At 41.3% G+C, this 19,716-nt stretch overlaps 1 protein-coding gene across 1 annotated transcript; it reads left to right on the forward strand.

Annotated features, from left to right (window-relative positions):
* The first annotated feature begins 278 nt into the window (after window positions 1-278).
* PLEKHS1 (pleckstrin homology domain containing S1) lies at window positions 279-16,862 on the forward strand. The gene is made up of 15 exons (XM_068399779.1): window positions 279-309; window positions 1,535-1,626; window positions 1,732-1,838; window positions 3,202-3,336; window positions 4,676-4,751; window positions 4,842-4,949; window positions 5,644-5,739; window positions 9,294-9,404; window positions 10,391-10,491; window positions 10,631-10,633; window positions 11,809-12,015; window positions 12,259-12,360; window positions 13,787-13,922; window positions 14,718-14,809; window positions 16,532-16,862. Exons 1-14 carry the CDS (start codon window positions 279-281, stop codon window positions 14,784-14,786), a joined length of 1,374 nt encoding a protein of 457 aa, XP_068255880.1. The 3' UTR covers window positions 14,787-14,809; window positions 16,532-16,862.
* The last annotated feature ends 2,854 nt before the right edge of the window (window positions 16,863-19,716 follow it).

Below are 19,716 nucleotides of genomic sequence, written 5' to 3' on the forward strand. Positions count from 1 at the left end.
GTATAATTTACTTTATAACATGAAATATTATGATGTATAATAATATGCTTAAATACATAATAATTATTATAATTATTTATATAGTTTATTATAGATTTTTCTATGTTTATTTTTATGTAGTTTAATCATCACTATGAAAAGAAACACTTGTGAGATATTTGTTACTTTCTCAGGCAACTGTGCGTGCAGTGAAATGCTGCTCAGCCGCAAGCAGAGCAAAAGGAATTAGCTTCAAGGTTTTTGCTCACTTTGCTATCTGGGTGGAAGAAACAATCAGGATGGCTTCTACAAGTAAAAGAAATTCTCCAGGTACAAAATTTCATTTACTAAGATTTGTCAGGAGTAGGGCTGAATCAGGTTTCAATCCATTCTTATCAATATATGATACCCTTCTCTTTGCCCTCCAGCTGCCAAGGATTTTGTGGTAAACAATAGGTGAAAAACAGGGGAAAACAGCATATTGAAAAATTTGGAGATCTCATCTGGACTTACACAGTGTGTTAATTCTGCCCCTCTGCTTCCTTCCTTAAAGAATCTGTCCTAAATGCAGCATTTCCCTTTACAGCAGAATCTTTCTTGTCCCTGACACAGAGGTTGGACTGACATTTGTAAAAAACATTAAAATCATTAAAAATTAACAGGCAACTGGAAGGTACAGTCAGTATCTCCAAGACACTGATGATGAAGTCTTACCTTCACTGAAGTCAATAGTAAGGGGGTTTCAGAACCAAGTGTTTCTTGCATCACCACAAAATTTGGTCATCTTATATTGTATATGTCCTCTACTGTCCCTTACTGGAAGATCGAAAATGAGGCTGACCATGTTACCTTCAGTCACTGGGTTCTTAAAAAATCCTGATTTCCCATACACAGTTTACAGCTTAAAAATGAAATGAGATTGCCACTCCATTCATTGGGTGTTAAAGTGTATTAAAACAGATTTTGATCAGAAATCCACCAGTGTTTAGAAAATGTGAATCTTAAATGACAGCTGGCCACAGAGTATGCAGAGTTGTGAACAAATATGTTCAGGCATTTTCCCTGATGTTTTAGCTCATATTTTACTTGCAAAACTTTTTCCAGTTGTCATATCACGATTTGTGCTGTAAGATGACCTAACCTTAGCTGTGTTTGCAACCTGTCCAAATTGAATGCCATCTACAAATTTCATTAGGGGGTTGTTTACTGTCTTTCAGATCACTAATGAAGAAGTTAAATAAGACCAGACCCCAGAAGTTAACTAAGACCATTTAAATAGGACAGAAGCTCATGATATCTTCTGAGCACCCTACATTGTCACTATCATTTATTTACAGTTTGTGCCAGTTGTCAGCAGTAACATTGACATCAGGGACTATGGCCTGGTCCTATATTTTGTAGCTTTGTGTTTGTCTTCTCTAATTGTAATGTGCTTTTTAGCCATTTAAACATGGAAACCCAGTGCTCAGTAACAATTTCCAGTTCAAGCAGGTCCTTGTAAGAGATTAATTGGCAACAAATTGAGTAATGCTGCTGTTCATTTCTCTTTGATCAGAGAGAACTCAAAATACGTTTTGCCCTGAAGGTGGAGTTTGCAAGCACGGATTCCTCATCAAATCACCACCTCTTCAACTTTTTGGCTCACAGGTATACTAGCACACGTTAATCATATCCCAGCAATCCTTCAACAAGCATCTGTTATTTCTACTATCCTGAATTTTAATGAGAGACGAATTACTTTCTCTTTGGCAGAATTCCTGGAAAAGGCGTTTTTTCATCCTGTCCAAATCCAGCAAGGGGAATTACATCCTGAAGTATCTAAAAGGCCAGAACATAAAAGGCTCCATAGCTGTTGATCAGTATGTAACTCAAATGCATCAACTTTTTATTTTAAAGCATGTATCATCACTCTTAAATGGCCACTGATTGTACAGGCACTAGTTCCTGACTGAGTTTCTTGATCCAAATCCCACTGAAGGCAAGAAAAGAGTTCTTTGGGCTCTCGTAGGCTTTGGGTGCAACTTATAGTGTATGATACACGTAGGAGTAAAAATCCTAAATGTTTTTGATGAAGTTTGATACATTTACGTGAGTGATTATGGTGATGTGATATCTGCAAACCAGACATCTTGGCTCTGTGATCCCAAAGGCTTCTACTACAGGTATTCCTGTAGATACTTTATCTCCTGTGAGGACAGTGCTATGCATTCACTCACACACAAGTAAGGATGGGCTATGCCACTCCTAACTGTGGCACACAACCTTTCCTACCTTACAGCTTTACAAAGTGCTTTGTCATGCAGAGGTCTCCTGGCTTTCATGTAGCCCTTTGGGCTGATGCTGGCTGCTCCACTGCCTCTTACCCAATGGAGAAATTGCTCTGCTTGCCTCATTTGGGTTGGTCATTTCATTCCTCTCAGCACAGTGCCCACTGCAGCAAGGCTCGGTGTTATTGGCTTGGTACTAGCACCCTTTACCATGTCACATTTAGTATGACATACATAGAAGGGAAACGATAAGTGTAAAGGGAAGTGTAAAGATTTTGCCAGTCAGACCTGGAGCTTAATACAAAAGCTACTGGAATTGTTAGGCATGGAGGTCACTGGACTCACATTGCTGTTGTGCTTCTTCCATTAAAAGGATTTACATTGTGAAGCTTTTGAAAAAGTCCAGCTTGCTCAGTGGTATGTGGTTACATCATTACCATCACTATTGTTGTTATTATTTTTACTAATTTAACTTCTTGGAAGTTAATGGAAGTAGTCTTTCCATTTAAGTATCCATTAAGAGTACTTCTTGTCTGTTCCTCTTCTCCTCCATTAAAACACTGTTATTATACAATTAGTTTCAAATCAAATGTGTTGTTCTGTAGTGGTTCAAGAACATCTGCCAGGAATTTTGCTTATTATCATTTCTTTTCAAGACTGTGTTAGACCAACAACCTCTATTTTCAGAAATTAGGATCCAAAATCTGGACACGAGTCTTTGCAAAAGTTGATTTTATTTTTTTGCTTGGAAGTTTTCTTCATTGAAAGACCATCTATTTTGAATATGTGCACTTATTTTCTTGAGAATTTATTCTGTGGAAAAATGCTTACCTTTTCCCATGCAGATTTCATCATATTATGCTGTGCTTGAAGTAAAATATGCATATACACACACATATGTATGTTTGTATGTATGTATAGTTATATAGGATGTTTCATACGGTTATCTTAACAGAATCATAAATATAGAAGTTGGCATAAGCAAGTCTGAAATTATGGAAACGGTGAGGAAGATGTTTAAATGCCTTCCCGAACAGGTGATGTCCATCAGTACTGGAAACAGATGTTACTACCTCATTGGGAGCAGCAGGTGGGCATAGAAAGATGTGCAAATGCAATATGACATTACAGGTAAGCTAACGTAACACTAAGCCACTGCCCCAAGGCAAGGTCCTGCTCCTTCAGAGCTGCTCCCATCCCTTCCTATGTCTCAGCTACTGATGGCACAGCTCCGGGATGAAATGATTCAGCTGGTTGGTCCAATGGAAAACTGCTGTTTTCTAGGTCATTTTTCACCCCATGGCTGGGTTAATTTTTGCTGGTTCAGACAGGTGAGCTAACCTTCCCTGCAGCCACACTGTTACAACATCCAACATGTGGAAGTAGTGGAAGCACACAGCTGGGAGTGGGGATGGCAGCGGCAGTACATCAGTGTGGCAGTAATGTGTCAAACTGTACCAGTTAAGGGTCAAGGAAGAGCAGAGAGCTTTGTCTTCTCACCCAGCGGCTCCTGGGAGTTAGGAAAGCTTCTGCTGCTTATGGATAAATCACAGGAAATAATCTTGCCCTGTAAAGTAGGTTGTCAATCAAGGGAAGCAGATTGAAGGGGAAAATTCCCCCGAAGGAAAACAGATCCCTAAAGGAATGACTGGGGCCTTTACTGCAGCAGGGTGGTGTGTTCCCTGCTCTCCCAGGCTGAAATCCAGTCCTCACCAAGGGCAGAAACTGCTGCTGTCGAGGTGATCAGCCAAAGCTCAGTTAGGTGAGGGAGGACGTTTGGCACAGTGCTCCTCTGCTGCTGCTTCCCAACTTCTCCTCTTCAGTTTCCCAGCCACAAGCATGTCAGGGTTTTTTCTGCCTTTGTGCAGAAGAGCAGCTGATGTGTGAAATGCTGATAAGCGCAGAAGAAAAACACATACCTGTGTGTTACTTGAGCGTGCCACCCCACGCCTTCCCCCAGAGCACTGCTCTCACAGCCTGCACTCGGTGGGAAGCATTCCAGAATTAAGCCAACTAAACCCACCATGAGCATGAAACAGGGCTTCAAGGGTGCTTTAATGGCATGTTCCTCGTCCCGCTCACCCATACACCTTCCCAAACCTTGTTAGCTGTCTTTAGGGCAGGACTTGGCAGAGCAGCATTACACACAGAAAATGAAGCAGAAAGCACCGTCCCACCTCTCCTTGTCTCTTTCCTTCTCCGTGTCTCTTGCACACGTGCATACCTTTTAGCTCCCAGTCCTGGGCTGCACCTCTCTGAGGTCAAACTTTGCCATCTGGCTATGGCCACCCAAGCACTCTCTCTTGAAAGGAAGGTGCAGATTTTCCCCATTGATTTCAGGGCCCCATATGAAGAAGTGGGTAAGCAAACAGGTTTGCCTTGTGTTTTACCTGCAAGTAGGTTTTGATTTCTGTTGTTCCAACCTACAGGCAGGAAACAGAGGACTGGGTCACCATGATATCTTCAGTCTGCAGGGAGGCCAAAAGAGGTGGATGCTGCTCTCAGGTGATATGAGACGAGTGGAATGCATTGGTACGTTGTAGCCCATGCCCATCAGGTGCCGGTCTTCTTACACAGCTGTTATCTTATTTCTAGAACCAACATCTTCCAAATCCGGAAGTCAGAAGCCGGCCCTCCTCTTTGCCACTATTGTTGAATATTGTAGATACGACCAGTTTCCCGGAAGGGCAAAGCTACCAGAAGGTGAGCAGATGAGCCATCCTTAATAATGAGTTTGCTCCTAGGGATGACTGTGAAATTTGATTTGTATAGTTGCTTTTTTCCACCAAAAGTTCTTCAGAGCTTGTGCAATGAGTGCCGGGTGGTCTGTTCTGCTCTCTGGTGGGGTTCCCGAGTAGGACCTGGGTGATAACATCAGAGAGTCCACACAAAGGAAAGACTTTTGGAGAAATCTGCATATAAGTAAAGGCAGGTGTTGACGGCAATGAGAAACTATATTCATTGGCTGTCTCAGCTGACTGGCAAAGATTAGTGGGCATGAAGTAAGCCCCTGAAGATTTGCTTTGACATGCCTTGGCAAAGCCATGTGGTGATTGTTTTGGCAGCTGCTAGCCACATTCCTCCTGTTTGAGATTGTGCTTTTCTTTTTCTCTCTCTTCAAGCTGTAAAGCTTAGAGGGGAGTTCAGGTCCAGTTTCTCTGTGCCTTCCAGACCTTCCCCCTCAATATTTAAATGGCAAGGCAGGAAAGCACTGCTGCTTTCCCAAAGCAATTGCAGTCCCCCGTCCTCTGGTGGCAGGCTGAATAGCAGCCAAGGAATTGTGATTTTCTCTAGTCACAAAGCTGTGTGCAAATGGCCCAGTTAGAGGAAGCTGAATGCAGGTGAAGCACGTCCAGTGTATCTTTAAGAGGAGTCAACTATTTTCTTTTGTATACAGGAAAATGGTTCATCAGAAGACAAGAACAGGCCTAATTCAGATCCTGGCCCTCATCAGGCTCAGTGTGACTCACCAAGAGGAGTTTTTTCAAGCCTGGTGAGAAGAACAAATCAAACAGCTCTGGACTTTTTCAGTCTGCAGAAGTGACTATTGACTCTTATCTCACCTGAGTATCTGTAACTATAGATTATCCACCTACTTTCCCAGCACACTGAGTTGGTTTTCACTATGAAAGTTTCTTAAATATTTAGTCTCTTGTCTTGTTTAGCACTGAAAATAACCTTCTAAGAACTTGCTTGAAATACCCTTTGTTTACTTTGCTTCTTGGAGGCAGATCCTCAGAGTTTCTGTGCAGCAACTGCAACTTGTGGCAGCTCTTACAAACCTGATCTACGAAACTCTGAAGTTGCACTGCTTGAGGATTTGCTCCTCCCATCACATTTCTCAGCTGGGCCACAGTCTTACTAAATGATTTCTTTCTGCAGCCTCTGCCAGTAGCATTTGAATCAATGTAACGGAACTACAGAACAAGGGCTTGTTAAATTGAGGCACACCTCAGGACTGACCTACTGTCACCATAAATGTGACTTCAAGTAATTTAGCTTCCGTATCTGGCAGGAGTGATTTAAAAAGATACAATGATGAATGTTAATCATGTTAATCATACTGGCTAAATGTTCTGACCCATGTTCCCTGCACAAACCCCTGCAGCAGTTTTGGATGGTTTTCACCCCTCTTCTGCCCTGGATTGCTACCTTTGCAGCGGAGTCAACAGAACAGAAGGCACCGCCACACCAGTGTGCAGTTTGGCAGCTGAGTTTAAACCCATCTTCACTGGCAGTTTATGTGTTGGACTATGATCTGGAGTGGCTGAGATACAGGGAAAAGAATCTGTCCTGCTATCATAGCTAACAGGGTGGTAAATGACGTGCTGCAGTCACCATCCATGTATGTAGGCTGGCAGCAAGTATGAGATAATACAGCTAAATTTAGTGGAAAGAAGTGAAAATAGTTGAAACTACATTTGCAATGCCATTGGCAGTTAGCACAGCTCAGCTGATGCACAGTACTTTATGAAGCTGCAATGATTCAATTGTGAGTCTGAGCTGTGAAATACATTGAGTTAATCCTTAGTCTGATTTTAACTAGTGCTGCTCTGGATGTATACCAAGGCTCTCTTTCTTGCACATAGCTTTTCTGTCTTATTAATTCTTCTCATACTTATGATGCCTCAGAGAGCATATATTATATGCAGCTGTTTGGACTAGGACAGACTGACCATGCGAGTTAAAAGATAAGGAATTTGGATTTTACCTTTTTAGCCTGAACCAGCGGGAATAGCAGGAAGCTCGTATTTCTGTTTCAGCATGTGTGAAAATAACCTTGCCACAGAGCTAACAAGAAAGAAAAATGTTTGTTCATTCGATAAAAATATTTCACTTGCCTCATAAGTTTAGCATCTGCTAACATCTCCAGATCTATTCTCTGCTCAGTGATGTCTAGACAGCTGACTTCCAGATTAATCCATTGTATTTACTTCCTTTTAGAAGTGTGACTTCACATTTCTACTATCATCTGATTCGTTTTGCTTTTTATGAGTGGTTCCCTCATCCAGGCCCAGATCTTGAAAACTCTCTGGTCAGTAGCCGTTACTCATGCAAACAGGCCTCTCAATGTCAGTTGAGTCTAGTCACTCAGGCAAGAATCCTGGAGAGGTCTGGGAACCTGGCTCCCCTTCAAACATTTTGGAGCTACCAAACCACATCTGACTCAGCAATTCAGTATCAGCTATTTTGATAAACAGCTTTCAATATCTGAAATACATCAAAATAAGGAGCTGTGACTTGTATCACACTGTACTGCGCATTCCTGTATTGCAGGCACCTAGGCATCCTTGTTGGGATCTGTTAGACACACCTCATTTTTTGAAAGAGAAGTTCCTCTGTCCAAGGGCAACACATAACTTTCCCTAAGGAACCTGTAACTAATAATAAGTAACTAATAACTCAGTTGTTCTTCACATATCATTTCCATCTTGTGCTACAGCCAGTTTTCTCCATAGTCTACTTTCTCTCTAATGTAAATCCACATCATGGTTCAACAGAGGCTTAAAGAACTTGTTTAACTCTACAGTTGAGAATAACTGTACACTGACATTAACTGCACTTCTCTGGTGGTAGAGCACCTGGAGGAATGGAGATGCCAGCACACTGCTTTAGGGAAACACAGTGCTGCTGCAGCTTAACCTTCTCCTTCCCATTGTCCCTATAATCTGCAATGGTGCCAAGGAGAAACACTACGCATTTGGCAAAATGTAGCCACTGTCAGTGACTGAAGGCTCAGCTTGGGAAGCTGATGAATGCTGTCTGCTCTCTGAGATTTCCTAGGAGTTGGAGGATCAGAAGACTTCATAAAATCACCTCCTCTTTGCCCTTCTCCCCAAGTGTTCACTTGTTTGATTGATCCAAAGCCCCTGAAAAATCACTAGGAAACTCATTCATGGCTTTGGATCATGACCACAGAGCCAGTCTTGTTCCTGCTGTAGTTTTGGTTATGCACTTCTTGAAGGACTGTTTGCAGGTTTTTTCTGACTCCTACTGCATGAGTTGCTTTTTATGTCATTTATAACAACAAGGAACAAAAATACATTCATCTTTAATTTCTATTCAGTGACAGTTTCTTCTCTTTACCTGTAAGAGAGTAATTAGTTTAATTTACTTTACCTTGAAAACAGTAATATATTCTGTGGCATATTTAGCAATTATTGAAAAGATCACCATGGAAACCAAGCATGTAAGTGGAGAGATAAAAAACGGTTGCATCACAAACATGGCACAGAGAATTGCACTGGAAGGCAGATAAATACTAATTACCATACTCTTCACTACAGTGAAGTCAACAAGGAGACATAAAAATAAATAATTAATCTTTGTGACTTAGAAAGGTTAACTTGATGGAGAGATTAATTTCTCCCTGACTTACCAAATTGCCACAAACCTAGTATTTCAGGTATTTATGAAGACAGATTATCACTCAGAACACAAAGGATTCAATGTCAGATCTCCAGCCCTCTGGGGTATGTTCTAGTTCATGGAGAAGTACGAGAAAATAGACTTCTCATTAGTCAGGGAAGTCCCAAATTCATTCTTTACTTGATAGCAGTTAAAAGGTGCTTAAAAAAGGACAAATATATCCATATCCACTTCTAGATTTCCTACAGATTTTTTTCCTAGTGTAAGGACTTTAGAACTGAACGCAAATAAAAAATCTTTCCCACGCAAGTGACCCTAAATGCATGTGGATTCATACATGAAGTGTTTAACCCACTTGATTTTTAAACAAAACAACAGGCTGTGAACATGCCATCAGTTGCAACTCCCCGGTTACCACAAATCCATCTATTAGACGTACTAATAGCAGTTTTGTCTGTGTGAAGTGGATCTCAAAAATACAGGAAGGAGCACAAATATAGAAATCTTGTTTCTAAAACAGACTGGCTCTGAGCATATCTTGCTCAAAGGCAAAACACGTCTTCTCATGTTTTCTGTGGATATTTGCTGATTCTATTACTTCTCGATGTGAATAGAAAAATACGTGTTAAACGATCCGTATAACTGAACCTGTTAAATACAAAACCATTCTTTTAACAGGACAAAAATCTGGGAAAGAGTGAGGAAAATCGGCTGTCATCGGATACAGATGAAGACATCAAAAAGGACGAAGAAGATTATTACCAAACTCCCAGCAATATTTTAGCAAAGGTAGTTTATCAGTTGTGAGTTCTGCTGGTTTGTTAACAGCTCCAAGGAGACAGGAGACATTTAGTGAGCCAAAGAAGAACTGGTATGAGGAGCCTCTAGTACCTTGCAAAAGAAATACATAGATAAAGCAGTAGGTAATAGAGCTTTCATTTGTATAAGAAAAAATACACTAGACTCATTCAGAGGATCTTTCTGGTAGAAAGTGGCATTTTGACAAAAACATTGCTGATTTTGTTGAAATTCCCCAAATTGACTGTTTCATTGTAAATGGCTTTTGCCTATTGTATAACAGGGTTTTTTTTTTCAAAAAGTGAAAACTTCATTTAGAAATTGTAACAGTACATTATTTTTATATATTTTATAATGTAATTCTGTTGAAGCATCAGTAAGCTGCATAAAATGAAGCAGTACTTTAAAAACACTGTGAAACATTTTGCTATCTACATTTCACTGTGAAACAAGGGAGCAGGAGGAATCATACTGGTAATTTTAAACAAATTTTGACACCTCATTTGGGAGGCTAATTTTTCTAGGCTTCCCATGTAGTTAGTGGTCAGGAGAAGCTAAGTGGTCAGTCTTCTGCAGAAGTCACAGCCTCTATCCCAAGACTGTCCAGCTAACTGAAGGACATCAACAATATCATTTTGTCATATAATCTAAGTGCTATAAGTTAAGCACACCTGAAGTACAAGAGTCTTTTTTCAACCTGCTTAAATTAAAATGTAACAAAATTTTTGTGGTAGCACTTTAGGATATAGCTGGTTATGTCCCAATCTGAAAGTGTCAATAATACCAGATAGCATTAACTTGTAAGTTTTAACTACCTTTCTAGCTCATGGTTTCTGGGAATTGACTAATTTGGAGAAAGCCAAGCTCTGTTAGCCAATGTGTTTAAACAACATGAGCATTGAACTGAAATTAAGAAGATTTTTTCTGTAGGCAGAGCAATGATATTAACATCTTATGTTGTTATGTGTTTCCAACAGTGCACTACTAACCCTATAGCTGGGTTTGATGTCCCTGTGCAAGAGCAGCCAGTGCAGAGGAACCCAGTAAAGGAAATCATTTATATGTCAATGAAATCACTGTAAGTAACAACTTCATTAAGGTTTTGCAAATTAAAAGTGACACAGTGGTACAGATAGATCTGTCATCTGTGGTATTTACATAACAATATCTAGAGGCTGCATCTTGTTTGAATGAGTCCTTCTTTGGGCTTGGTTCAGAAAGTTCAGAACTTGTGGGAATACCAGAGTGAAATCCAAACTCATCAACATGAAATTTAAACTCACATTGCAAACTCATGCATTTAGACGGGCTCTGGCTATAGGATGCAGCACTTTTTGTTGACTCACACTTTTTCTAGGTTTTCACGACATAACAGCCCACCACTTTACTCAGATACCGCAGCCAAGCTCCAGCAACCTTTCAGACAGGTACTGTCCAAAGCAGGCAGCATTGTCTAGTGGTTAAAAGAGAAAGGTAGACTGGGGGCATTAGCTCCCAGCTTTCCCAGTAAGAAATTATGTGATTCTGAGTAGGTCATCTCCTTCCTTCCATTTTCCCATCCAAAGAACGGGTCTGATGCTGTGCACTTTGAAGGTACAGTGTTTGGCATGTCACAAAGAAAGACCTGAGGTTTGCGTCACAGTTGTAGTTACACAAGGAAACTTTACAACCTCCACAATATAGCACAGTATACTGAAGTGTGCCTACACGGTAAAACCATACCTCCTGAGCCAGAGGACTGGTCATTAGCTGTTAGCTATGGCCTGCCACCTACAAGACAGTCAGGTCTTATGCCACATATTGGGAGGCAACTGGAAATGCAGAGCCACAAACCAGTTTATTCCAATAGATTTATTCAAGCTTGTCTGTGTCTTTGGGAGCCCCTGGAGGGAATTACTATAAAAACCTCACAAGCCTATGCCATCTGAGTTAAAATATACCAAGAGTAGTTTTCGCTACAAAACCCCAGTCTTGTTTGGGACATGGACAGGAGTTGGCTCCAGGCATTACACAGGTCATCAAATAAACCTAAAATGAGTTCAAACACATTTGAGTTATTGTACCTCTCAGGGGACAGTGTTACATCCCTGCAGAAGCCAGTACAGCTAAGGCCAACAATCTGTAGTCAGTTTATTTGTCAAGGCACGTTGTTAGCTGAAATGTTTTCAGACTTAATAAATAATCTTTAAATACTGGAAAGGTTTATTTTGGGATTTATGCTCCATTTTTAGAAGGATCGTTTGTTTTACTTAGCTGTAATTTTGTCTACTGGATAGTCTACAAGAACTTGTTATTCTTTGCTTCACTGACGGCTATTTGATGCAGCTTCAAGCACAGCAAGCAAGCCTGGAATGATCAAACCAGGTCATTTTTTGTCACCATTCCTCTTCAATAGGTTGGTGGATGAGAGCTGCCAGCTCATGTGCAGGTATGATGGGCTCCTGTCTCCTCCCAAATGCCAGGACAACATTACATGTCCAAGAGACTTGGAAGCAAACAGAGACCTAAAATTCCCAGAAAGCAGCACCAGCCAGCAGCCAACCCTCCAGAGAATGCAAAATTCATTACCACTTTCGGTCGTTCAGTTGTCTATACTGCTCAGGTAAGTGTCTTCTCCATTTTCATTGCAGAGAAGACAGACGTGTTCTTGAGTTTCAGCTGAGGTACTGGTAGAGCGTGCCAAGCCTTTCAGAGTTCAAGGAGTGTCTGGATGATGCTCTTAGTCATATGATTTGGTTTTAGGTAGTCCTGTGAGGAGCAGGGAGATGGACTCACTTGTCCTTATGGGTCCCTTCCAACTTGAGATATTCTATGATTCTATGGTCTCTGATGTTTTCTCTCACAGTCAAGTTACAGATGAGACACAACTGCAGAAGTTGGATATTTTCGTCCCCTTGGCTGATATTAACAGTTACCTAAAACTTACCGAAGCAGCAGGACAAATATGGTGAGTCCTGGATGTCTTGTGACAGTGCCTGTCAGATGCAAATGAGTGACAATCAGGTACAGAAGTGTACAACCGTACACATCCATGTACAGTTTTGGCAGTGCAGAACAGGGCAGGGTCAGTATGTGCTGGTACTTCAGTGATTCCTTTCTGCTCTGACTCTGTGTACTTCAGTTTCTATTTCAATTGCTGTTGAAAAGGGCTATATAGAATCAAGATCCCTCAGCATACTGTGTAATAATGAGCAAGAAAGTCCCACCCCAAAAGCTATTCTTCTCATGTTGGTATGAAATCACCTAATTACTGCTAGTCAGTTTTACCTTTGATTTGGTGAACCACAATGATGGTGTGTCTCAGAGATATAGTGAGGGGATATATCTCATGATAGGATAAACAGGGCCTCAAGCTTACTTGAGTGGGATGTGAGCACAAAATTATCTCTAAATTAATCCCAGCAGTGGTTCAGTGCTAGGAATGAGCGCTAGGCAGTAAGTGTTACAGGCTACAGCACATACATCCTCTTAATAGTCCTGTTGGAAATTAGTGCTCTCCCTAGACCATCAATATCAATGACTAGGATAAAGGGCATGGAGCAGAAAAAATGTTCAATGCATACTCCTGTGCTTCCTGTTGATCTTTCACTGCCACACAGCACTGAGACTGCTTTTTGCTGCTGCTCTCATAATCACAGCCATCAGGTGCACTGTCCGCACAGCAAGACACTGTTCAGCCACTGTCAGCAAGAGGAAAAATACCATTGCAAAAGGGACTGGAAATGGGACCTCACCTCCATAATTGGATCTACATCTAAGTTTACAGAGCTTTTTCAGTGGAAATTCATATTGAAAGAATTTGGGGCTTGTTCTGGAAGGGAACAGAGCACTAGGTCTGACTGTCAGGTCAGCTAATCCTAAATAGCTTGTGATCAAGAGGAGTCTATCAGAGACCAGCAGGAAGGAGATACTGGAATTTCCATAAGGATTCCATCAGGACAGCAAGGGATCTCTGATCCTTGCAGTTATATCATAGATAAAACACATGATAATAAGTTTTAATTTCATTCTTTTGGAATGATTTCAGAAATCATCTCAGTCAACCATTGGGCTAAAACATCTACAGTGAGTCTGGCTCTCTGCTTTTGGACTGGAATCCCCAGTTTTCACTGGTGACCTTGCTAGCACCAGTCTCACTGGTTAACAAGCTGCAATGTCAGTGTCATGTGCTCTTTTAGGAGGACACGTTGGGATGGATGAAGCAGCTTGGTTTCAGCTAGAACCAGATCAAAAAGTTGCAAAGTCATTCAACCTGTGTGTTATTTCCAGAGGGCAGTACCATAAATGCAATCCTGTTCAGCCATTGCCATTCTGTTAGCAGTAACTGGATATCCCGTATGTTTCCTTTATTGTCTGTCCTTCAAATACCCTAGTGTCTCACAGTGGACTGGTCCTCACCGACTGGGCTGTTTGTTTAACCACGGAGACCATATAGTGGCTGTGAATGATCTGCAACCCCAGGATGTGGAGGAGGCTTACTTCTTCATCAGCAGGTCCACAAGAAATGATGTAAGTTTGACTAACCTGAAGGTCATAGTCAAATGAATCAAGCCAAATGAGAAAGCAAGTTGCTGTTTGCATTTCAAGTGGCTCCATTCAAAACAGTTTACTCTGTTTTAAGTTTGACATGAATAACTTCAGTACCAAATAGCTCCTGAGCATCATTCTGATGTAGCATCTCTTATTCCTGGGCTATTTGGAGAATGCAAAGTCAGCACTGCTGTGTTTGAGGACTTGATCTCAAAGGGTCTGTGCAACCCCAAGAGATACTACTGGGCAACTGTAAATTAGAGTTACTTGGTATTTTTTGGCTAAGGCCCATGAATTGCAAACTTTGGGAAATAAACGATTGCCTCCAGTGGATGTGTAGTTGCTTATAATGGTTTTGGGTATTGAGGGCAGAGCCCTAGATTCCTACCTCCTATTGGTTATCAAGCACTATGCATCTCCTTGAGTGATACTACTTTTTTTGAAGAGTGTGGGAGATTTCTGTGTGGTACCTTACCACCTCTGTCATCTACTACATGTTGATACCTATGTTTCTCTCAGATGGACTCATATTTCGGAATCCAGGTTCTCTGACCCATACTTGAACACACTTAATATTTGAATTTTGCTGGGAAAGTTGAGGTCATCAGATGCTGTTGCCATCTAAAGAAAAGAAAGCCAGTCTCAGCAAGGAAAAAGTATCTCTCTTAATAGGGCATTTTTATTTAGCTAGTTAAAATACAGGTCAGATAGATAGTAGCACAAATGTTGATCAGATATAACAAGCTATGTAAATGTCTCTTTTTTTTTTTTAAGGTGAAACTTACTGTATGTAGGATTCCACATTCAGATACCTTCCATGTTAAAGGCTGCTCATGTTCCTGAAAAAAAAAGACCTTAATGATTAAGTAAGTGCCAAAGTTCAAGGGAAAAGATCAGGGAGAAAAATGTGATATATAGTGTATGGAGGTAATCTTTATCTTCTAAAGCTGCCAGACATCTTTTGTTGCTGAAGTACAAAGAATAAAGAACATGGATTTAATTTTCATTTTATGTCCCAATAACTTGTTTTGTTGACATGAATGGCATGTGTTTGCCTTGTATTTCATGTTGGCATGTACTTCAGCTACATGAAAAAAGTGAGGGTCAAATCATTTATGAAACCTTTGCACAGTGTATACTTTGTACTTCAGCAGAAAGTACTGCTTCATGTCTCTGCTCGCCTCTTTACACTGAGTTACACTGATTTATACTGAACTAATCAGTTAGAGGAACAAAGCCATGTTTCCCCTTGTTTCCCCTTAGCAGAAGGCAACAAAAAGGCAAAGGCAAGCTGAGAGCTGTAGTGTTGGAAGGAAGGCTGGTAAATAAAGTGTTGTGTAGTGATTCAGTGGGGCCTCCTTTTGTGTCATGTCCCTCTTACGTTACAGTCACAAAAATACATTCAAGGGATGACAGGAAAAAGAGCTGGTTGGAGAAAAGGAATGTGTCTGGAGCACCTTTGGGTTCGTTGACAGCCAAAATAAGCCCTCAGTGAAGAATGAATGAATGGGTTTGGGAGAGAGGAGGGCTGGCCTGCTCTGTGAAAGTGTTACTGGTCAAGACAGCTGGGAAACCCAGAGAGAGAAATGCTATATGTGAAGGCATGTGCTCTCAGCCTAATGCAAACACAGTTCACTGAAAGAGTTTTAATGCTACCAAGTACTACCATAGGAATGTCACTGGTACCGCAGCATTTCCAGAGCAAGTGCTCATTTGTTTCCCAAACAAGGTCATTTCCTGTAAATATTTATTTGTGAATATGTCTTGCTTCCATTGCTGTCATAGAAACATGACTGATTTTCAGCTAGTATCACATCGAAAGGTGTTGGTGCTTGATATGGGACTACTGTAGTGGTGCCTTTAGTGGATGCCAAAAGGGAGCTTTGTCCTGTACTACAGTGACCTCTGTTGCTTACAGAAACATGGTGTGATATGGCGTGTATGCAGAACACCTACCCGTTCTCTATACGGATATGTACACATTTGTACATACATGTTTGTATGCGGGTGTATTTACATACATACATATTGCTGTAAGATAGATAGTATTAATACACAATGATGTGGCAACAAACCAAATCACTGTTTTTGAGTGCAGATAATTTTATCTTGCCAGATACAACCAAAATAACTATTGGGTTTAGCAAGCAGAGGATTATTCATGTTAAAAGATTTATATAAGCTTTGATTAAGGTGGATTTGGCCCAAAGGAGGTATTTGTCCTGCTTCCAATTGAATTAGGCTAAGTCAGCTACTACAGTGAGAAACTACACTCACTAAAATCAGCATTGGTGCCACTTACTCCAGTAGTAAATTTGACAAATGTGCTTTTTATACTTCCTTTAGAATCCAGTCTGGATTTTTTTAAAAATCATTATAAAATTTTATTTAGCTAAAGATGAAAACAGCATCAAAACAAACACACACAAATATTTATGCCATCTGTTCAGACTCGGCTCCTATTCAAAAGATTAATTTCTACACTGAATGTTTCCACAGCCCTCTCTTCTGCTTTTGAGATAAGAGTGTTTGGGACATGCTTATTTCTCAAGGTGGGAAAGGATCACTTTTTGATATTTCTTTTTCAGTGGTGTTCAAAGACCTGTTTGTTCTGAATTCTGCATAAAGACAGAGGGAAACCCCAGTTCTAGAACTACAGAGGCTGAAAATGGAAGAAAAGACATTCCTTGGGAGCTCTTCTCCAAAGCTGCTATGGGACTCCTTTGCTCTGCACCGCCTCTTTGAGCACAATAAATCCATTTCTGCCTAAGGAGTCTCTGAGGGACAGGATGGCCGGATATCACCATACAGGGCTTCTTCCAGCTCTGTAACTGTGTCAGTCTGCTAGGACAGTCCTCTAGGCCTGAATCCTAAAATCACAGCTCATCTAGTTCAAGATTATCCACCAAGGATGTCACCCTCGACCTTTCCTTCCCAAGGTTTGCCAAAGCTCTTCTGAACTTCAGAAAAGGAAAGTCCAAACCTTCCTGTGTTGTTCCAAGACTCATCTCTCTGTATAATTAGGAAGTTTTTTTCTAATATTTATCCTAGATGATTTATTCAGAAAATGAGCCTTATTTTTTCTTGCCCTGTTTTCAGTGGGAATGGGGAATGCTTCATTTCTACTGTCTCCAGAGAAATCTTCATTCTGGAAGGTGTTTTTTCTACCTGTTTTTCCTTCTCTCTTTTTTTTTTTTTTTAGACCAAACATCCTGCATTCTTTCAACATTTTTTCAAACGTTTCCTGAAAGTGGACATATGTCACTGAACTGCGAGACAAATACCTCGTGTTTCCAGTTATGGGTGAACAAAGGAGGTGAGACAGCCCTGAAGCAAGTTCCTGGAACTTCACAGAGAAACATTTCCAAAAAGAGGTGAACTAGCAAAGAAGCTGTGAACCATACATGGTGGAGGGAGGAGAGCCACTGCCATGGAACCTGCACGCGGCATTGCTGCTGACGCAGGTGTTGAGCAATGCATGCTGCACCTCTCGGAATAATGTTACTTTTGGACAAAAATAGGATTTGGGTAGATATAGCATGCACAGGGTAATTCCAGAATATTTCAGAACACTGAGGGATTACTTCTGGACTTCAGTAAACAGTTACTCCTGTGTTACCCCATAATCAGTTTGCACAATGATAAATGCAGATAATTAATGTCACATATTAGCTGATTCATAACACTTACAGAGATACAATATGGAAATTACATTGGTACAGTAAATTCTGGTAGGGTGTGTGAAGTTGTCTGCCTGCATACGATTAATAAATGTGTTAACACTTTACAACACATGGTTTTCTGTGAATACCTCACTTTCTCCTGACACAGCTCCTCCTCGTCCTCCAAAGACTACCTGTAACTTCCCAGTAACCTGCAGCTGAGGCACCAAACAGCCTTTTTAAAAAAAGCTACCCTTAAAAAAACAAGATCAACCTCCAATGTGAAAATGTTACCTTTCTCCAGATCAGCAAATTCTGCTAAATCTCTGGGCTGATTCTAGAACCAACAGCAAAGGCAGGAGCCTACATGCATAGTATTACCCAGTGCTCACTTTCAGAACTGCAAGACCTGAAGGGAATGTCTTTAAACCCATGCTGTCTGAGGGGTAACTGGTAATTTTTTAGATCACCTATAAGCATTTTGAATGAGTCATGTAAGCACACACTCTTAAAGAAATAGGTGATATTGGAGCTTCTTGTTGCAGCATGCTCTGTGGTATCAAAATCTTTTCTTAGCTGGTCTCCAGGTAAGTTTTGGGCTATGGCGGGTTCCTGACATTGATGTTTAAATTGACATGAGCTGAAATTCAGTGAATCCACAGACTAGCGAATCTGTGTAAAACATAGCTGGAAGAAGGCTGCAGATCCTGAAACCTTCTTTCACTACTGACCCCATGAAGTAACCTGCTTGGAAGCAGGGACCGTTGCTGGCTGCAGAACATGTCACTTTGAATCACTCAGCATCTGCAAACTGGGTGTACAAGAGAGACAAAACCCAACCGACTGCAACACAGATTACGTGATTAGCTAACGATTAACATGCTCCTCACTATTTTATTTCCTGTCATTGAACACAGCCAGGGCCTTTAGGTTGTTTCCCTGGCTGTTAATTCATGGCACATTTCCATGTTGTACTGATTCATTAGTGGCTGCTAATTTTCCCCCCTGAATTCCCAAATATGAATCATGCTCTTTCTACCACTCTTGTACCCTTCTCCAGCAGGAAAATGGCAATTGTCCAGGAGAAAAGCAGGTTCCGGAACAGAGAGAAAGTAATGGTAAGAGAAGTCTCCAAACTGGTGTGAGGTCATTGAAGTTAAGAAAAATAAAAAGCCCATTGTACAGCAAGCACAAACCAGACCACAGAGCCTCCACGCTTCCTCTCAAGAGCAACACCACTGAGAAGTGAGGTTGGAGTCACTGATTGGAGAGAGCACAAGTCCTGCAGGAGAACGAGTCCAGCCAGGAAAGGGTATCTGTGCTGTCTGTGTCCATCCTGAACTGAGCCAGAGACAAGCTCTGCGTAGCACAGCATCTGGCCGCGATGCATAGGACTGGATGTTATTTAGAGTCCCTCCAACCTGAGGTACCCAACCAGACATGCTTCATGGACTTTCAGCAAATGGAGTCAGTAGAGGAGCGGCTGCAGTAAAGGAAAGCGATGTCACCTTGCACACCAGGGGGAGAGCAGATCAGTGGTGAGCTGGGAACACCAGGTGCTTAATCTGTGTTTTGTTCCAAATTTTCTGGTGATCTCAGGGGAGCCATTTCCTTGCACACACTCATTAAAATTCAAGACGTTATTTCAGGCACATTTGCATCATGCTCTCTCTTACAATGAACACGATCTCCAGCATCACATTCAATACTATGAATTGCTTTCCCTCCTAGGACATCTGCTGGAAACACCTCCATCAGACCTGTATGCTACAGGTGTGGGGCCTGGCTCCTCAATGCCCCATGCTGTGGAGAGATGCTGATGTGCTCACTCAGTGCTAAAGGAGAAGCTGTCCTTAGTGCCCTGCAGAAACGTGGCTTACCCTCAAGTCGTGCTTCAGACAGCACCGTCATGAGCGAACATTAGGCGATGCTCCCACTTCCCTGCAGGGAACGGGCTTGCCCAGGTTGTGTGCTGCTTACGGAGAGCTGCGCCGAGCAGGGTCTATAGAAACCTTCTCAGTCAAATGGATTCATCCAGTACTTCAGGCCCCATGAGGGAACATACTAAGATTTACAAGGGTACTCCCTTGCTGGTGCTCCCTTTGTCAGTA

Source organism: Nyctibius grandis, chromosome 4 (genome assembly GCF_013368605.1).
Source record: "Nyctibius grandis isolate bNycGra1 chromosome 4, bNycGra1.pri, whole genome shotgun sequence".
NCBI lineage: Eukaryota > Metazoa > Chordata > Aves > Nyctibiiformes > Nyctibiidae > Nyctibius > Nyctibius grandis.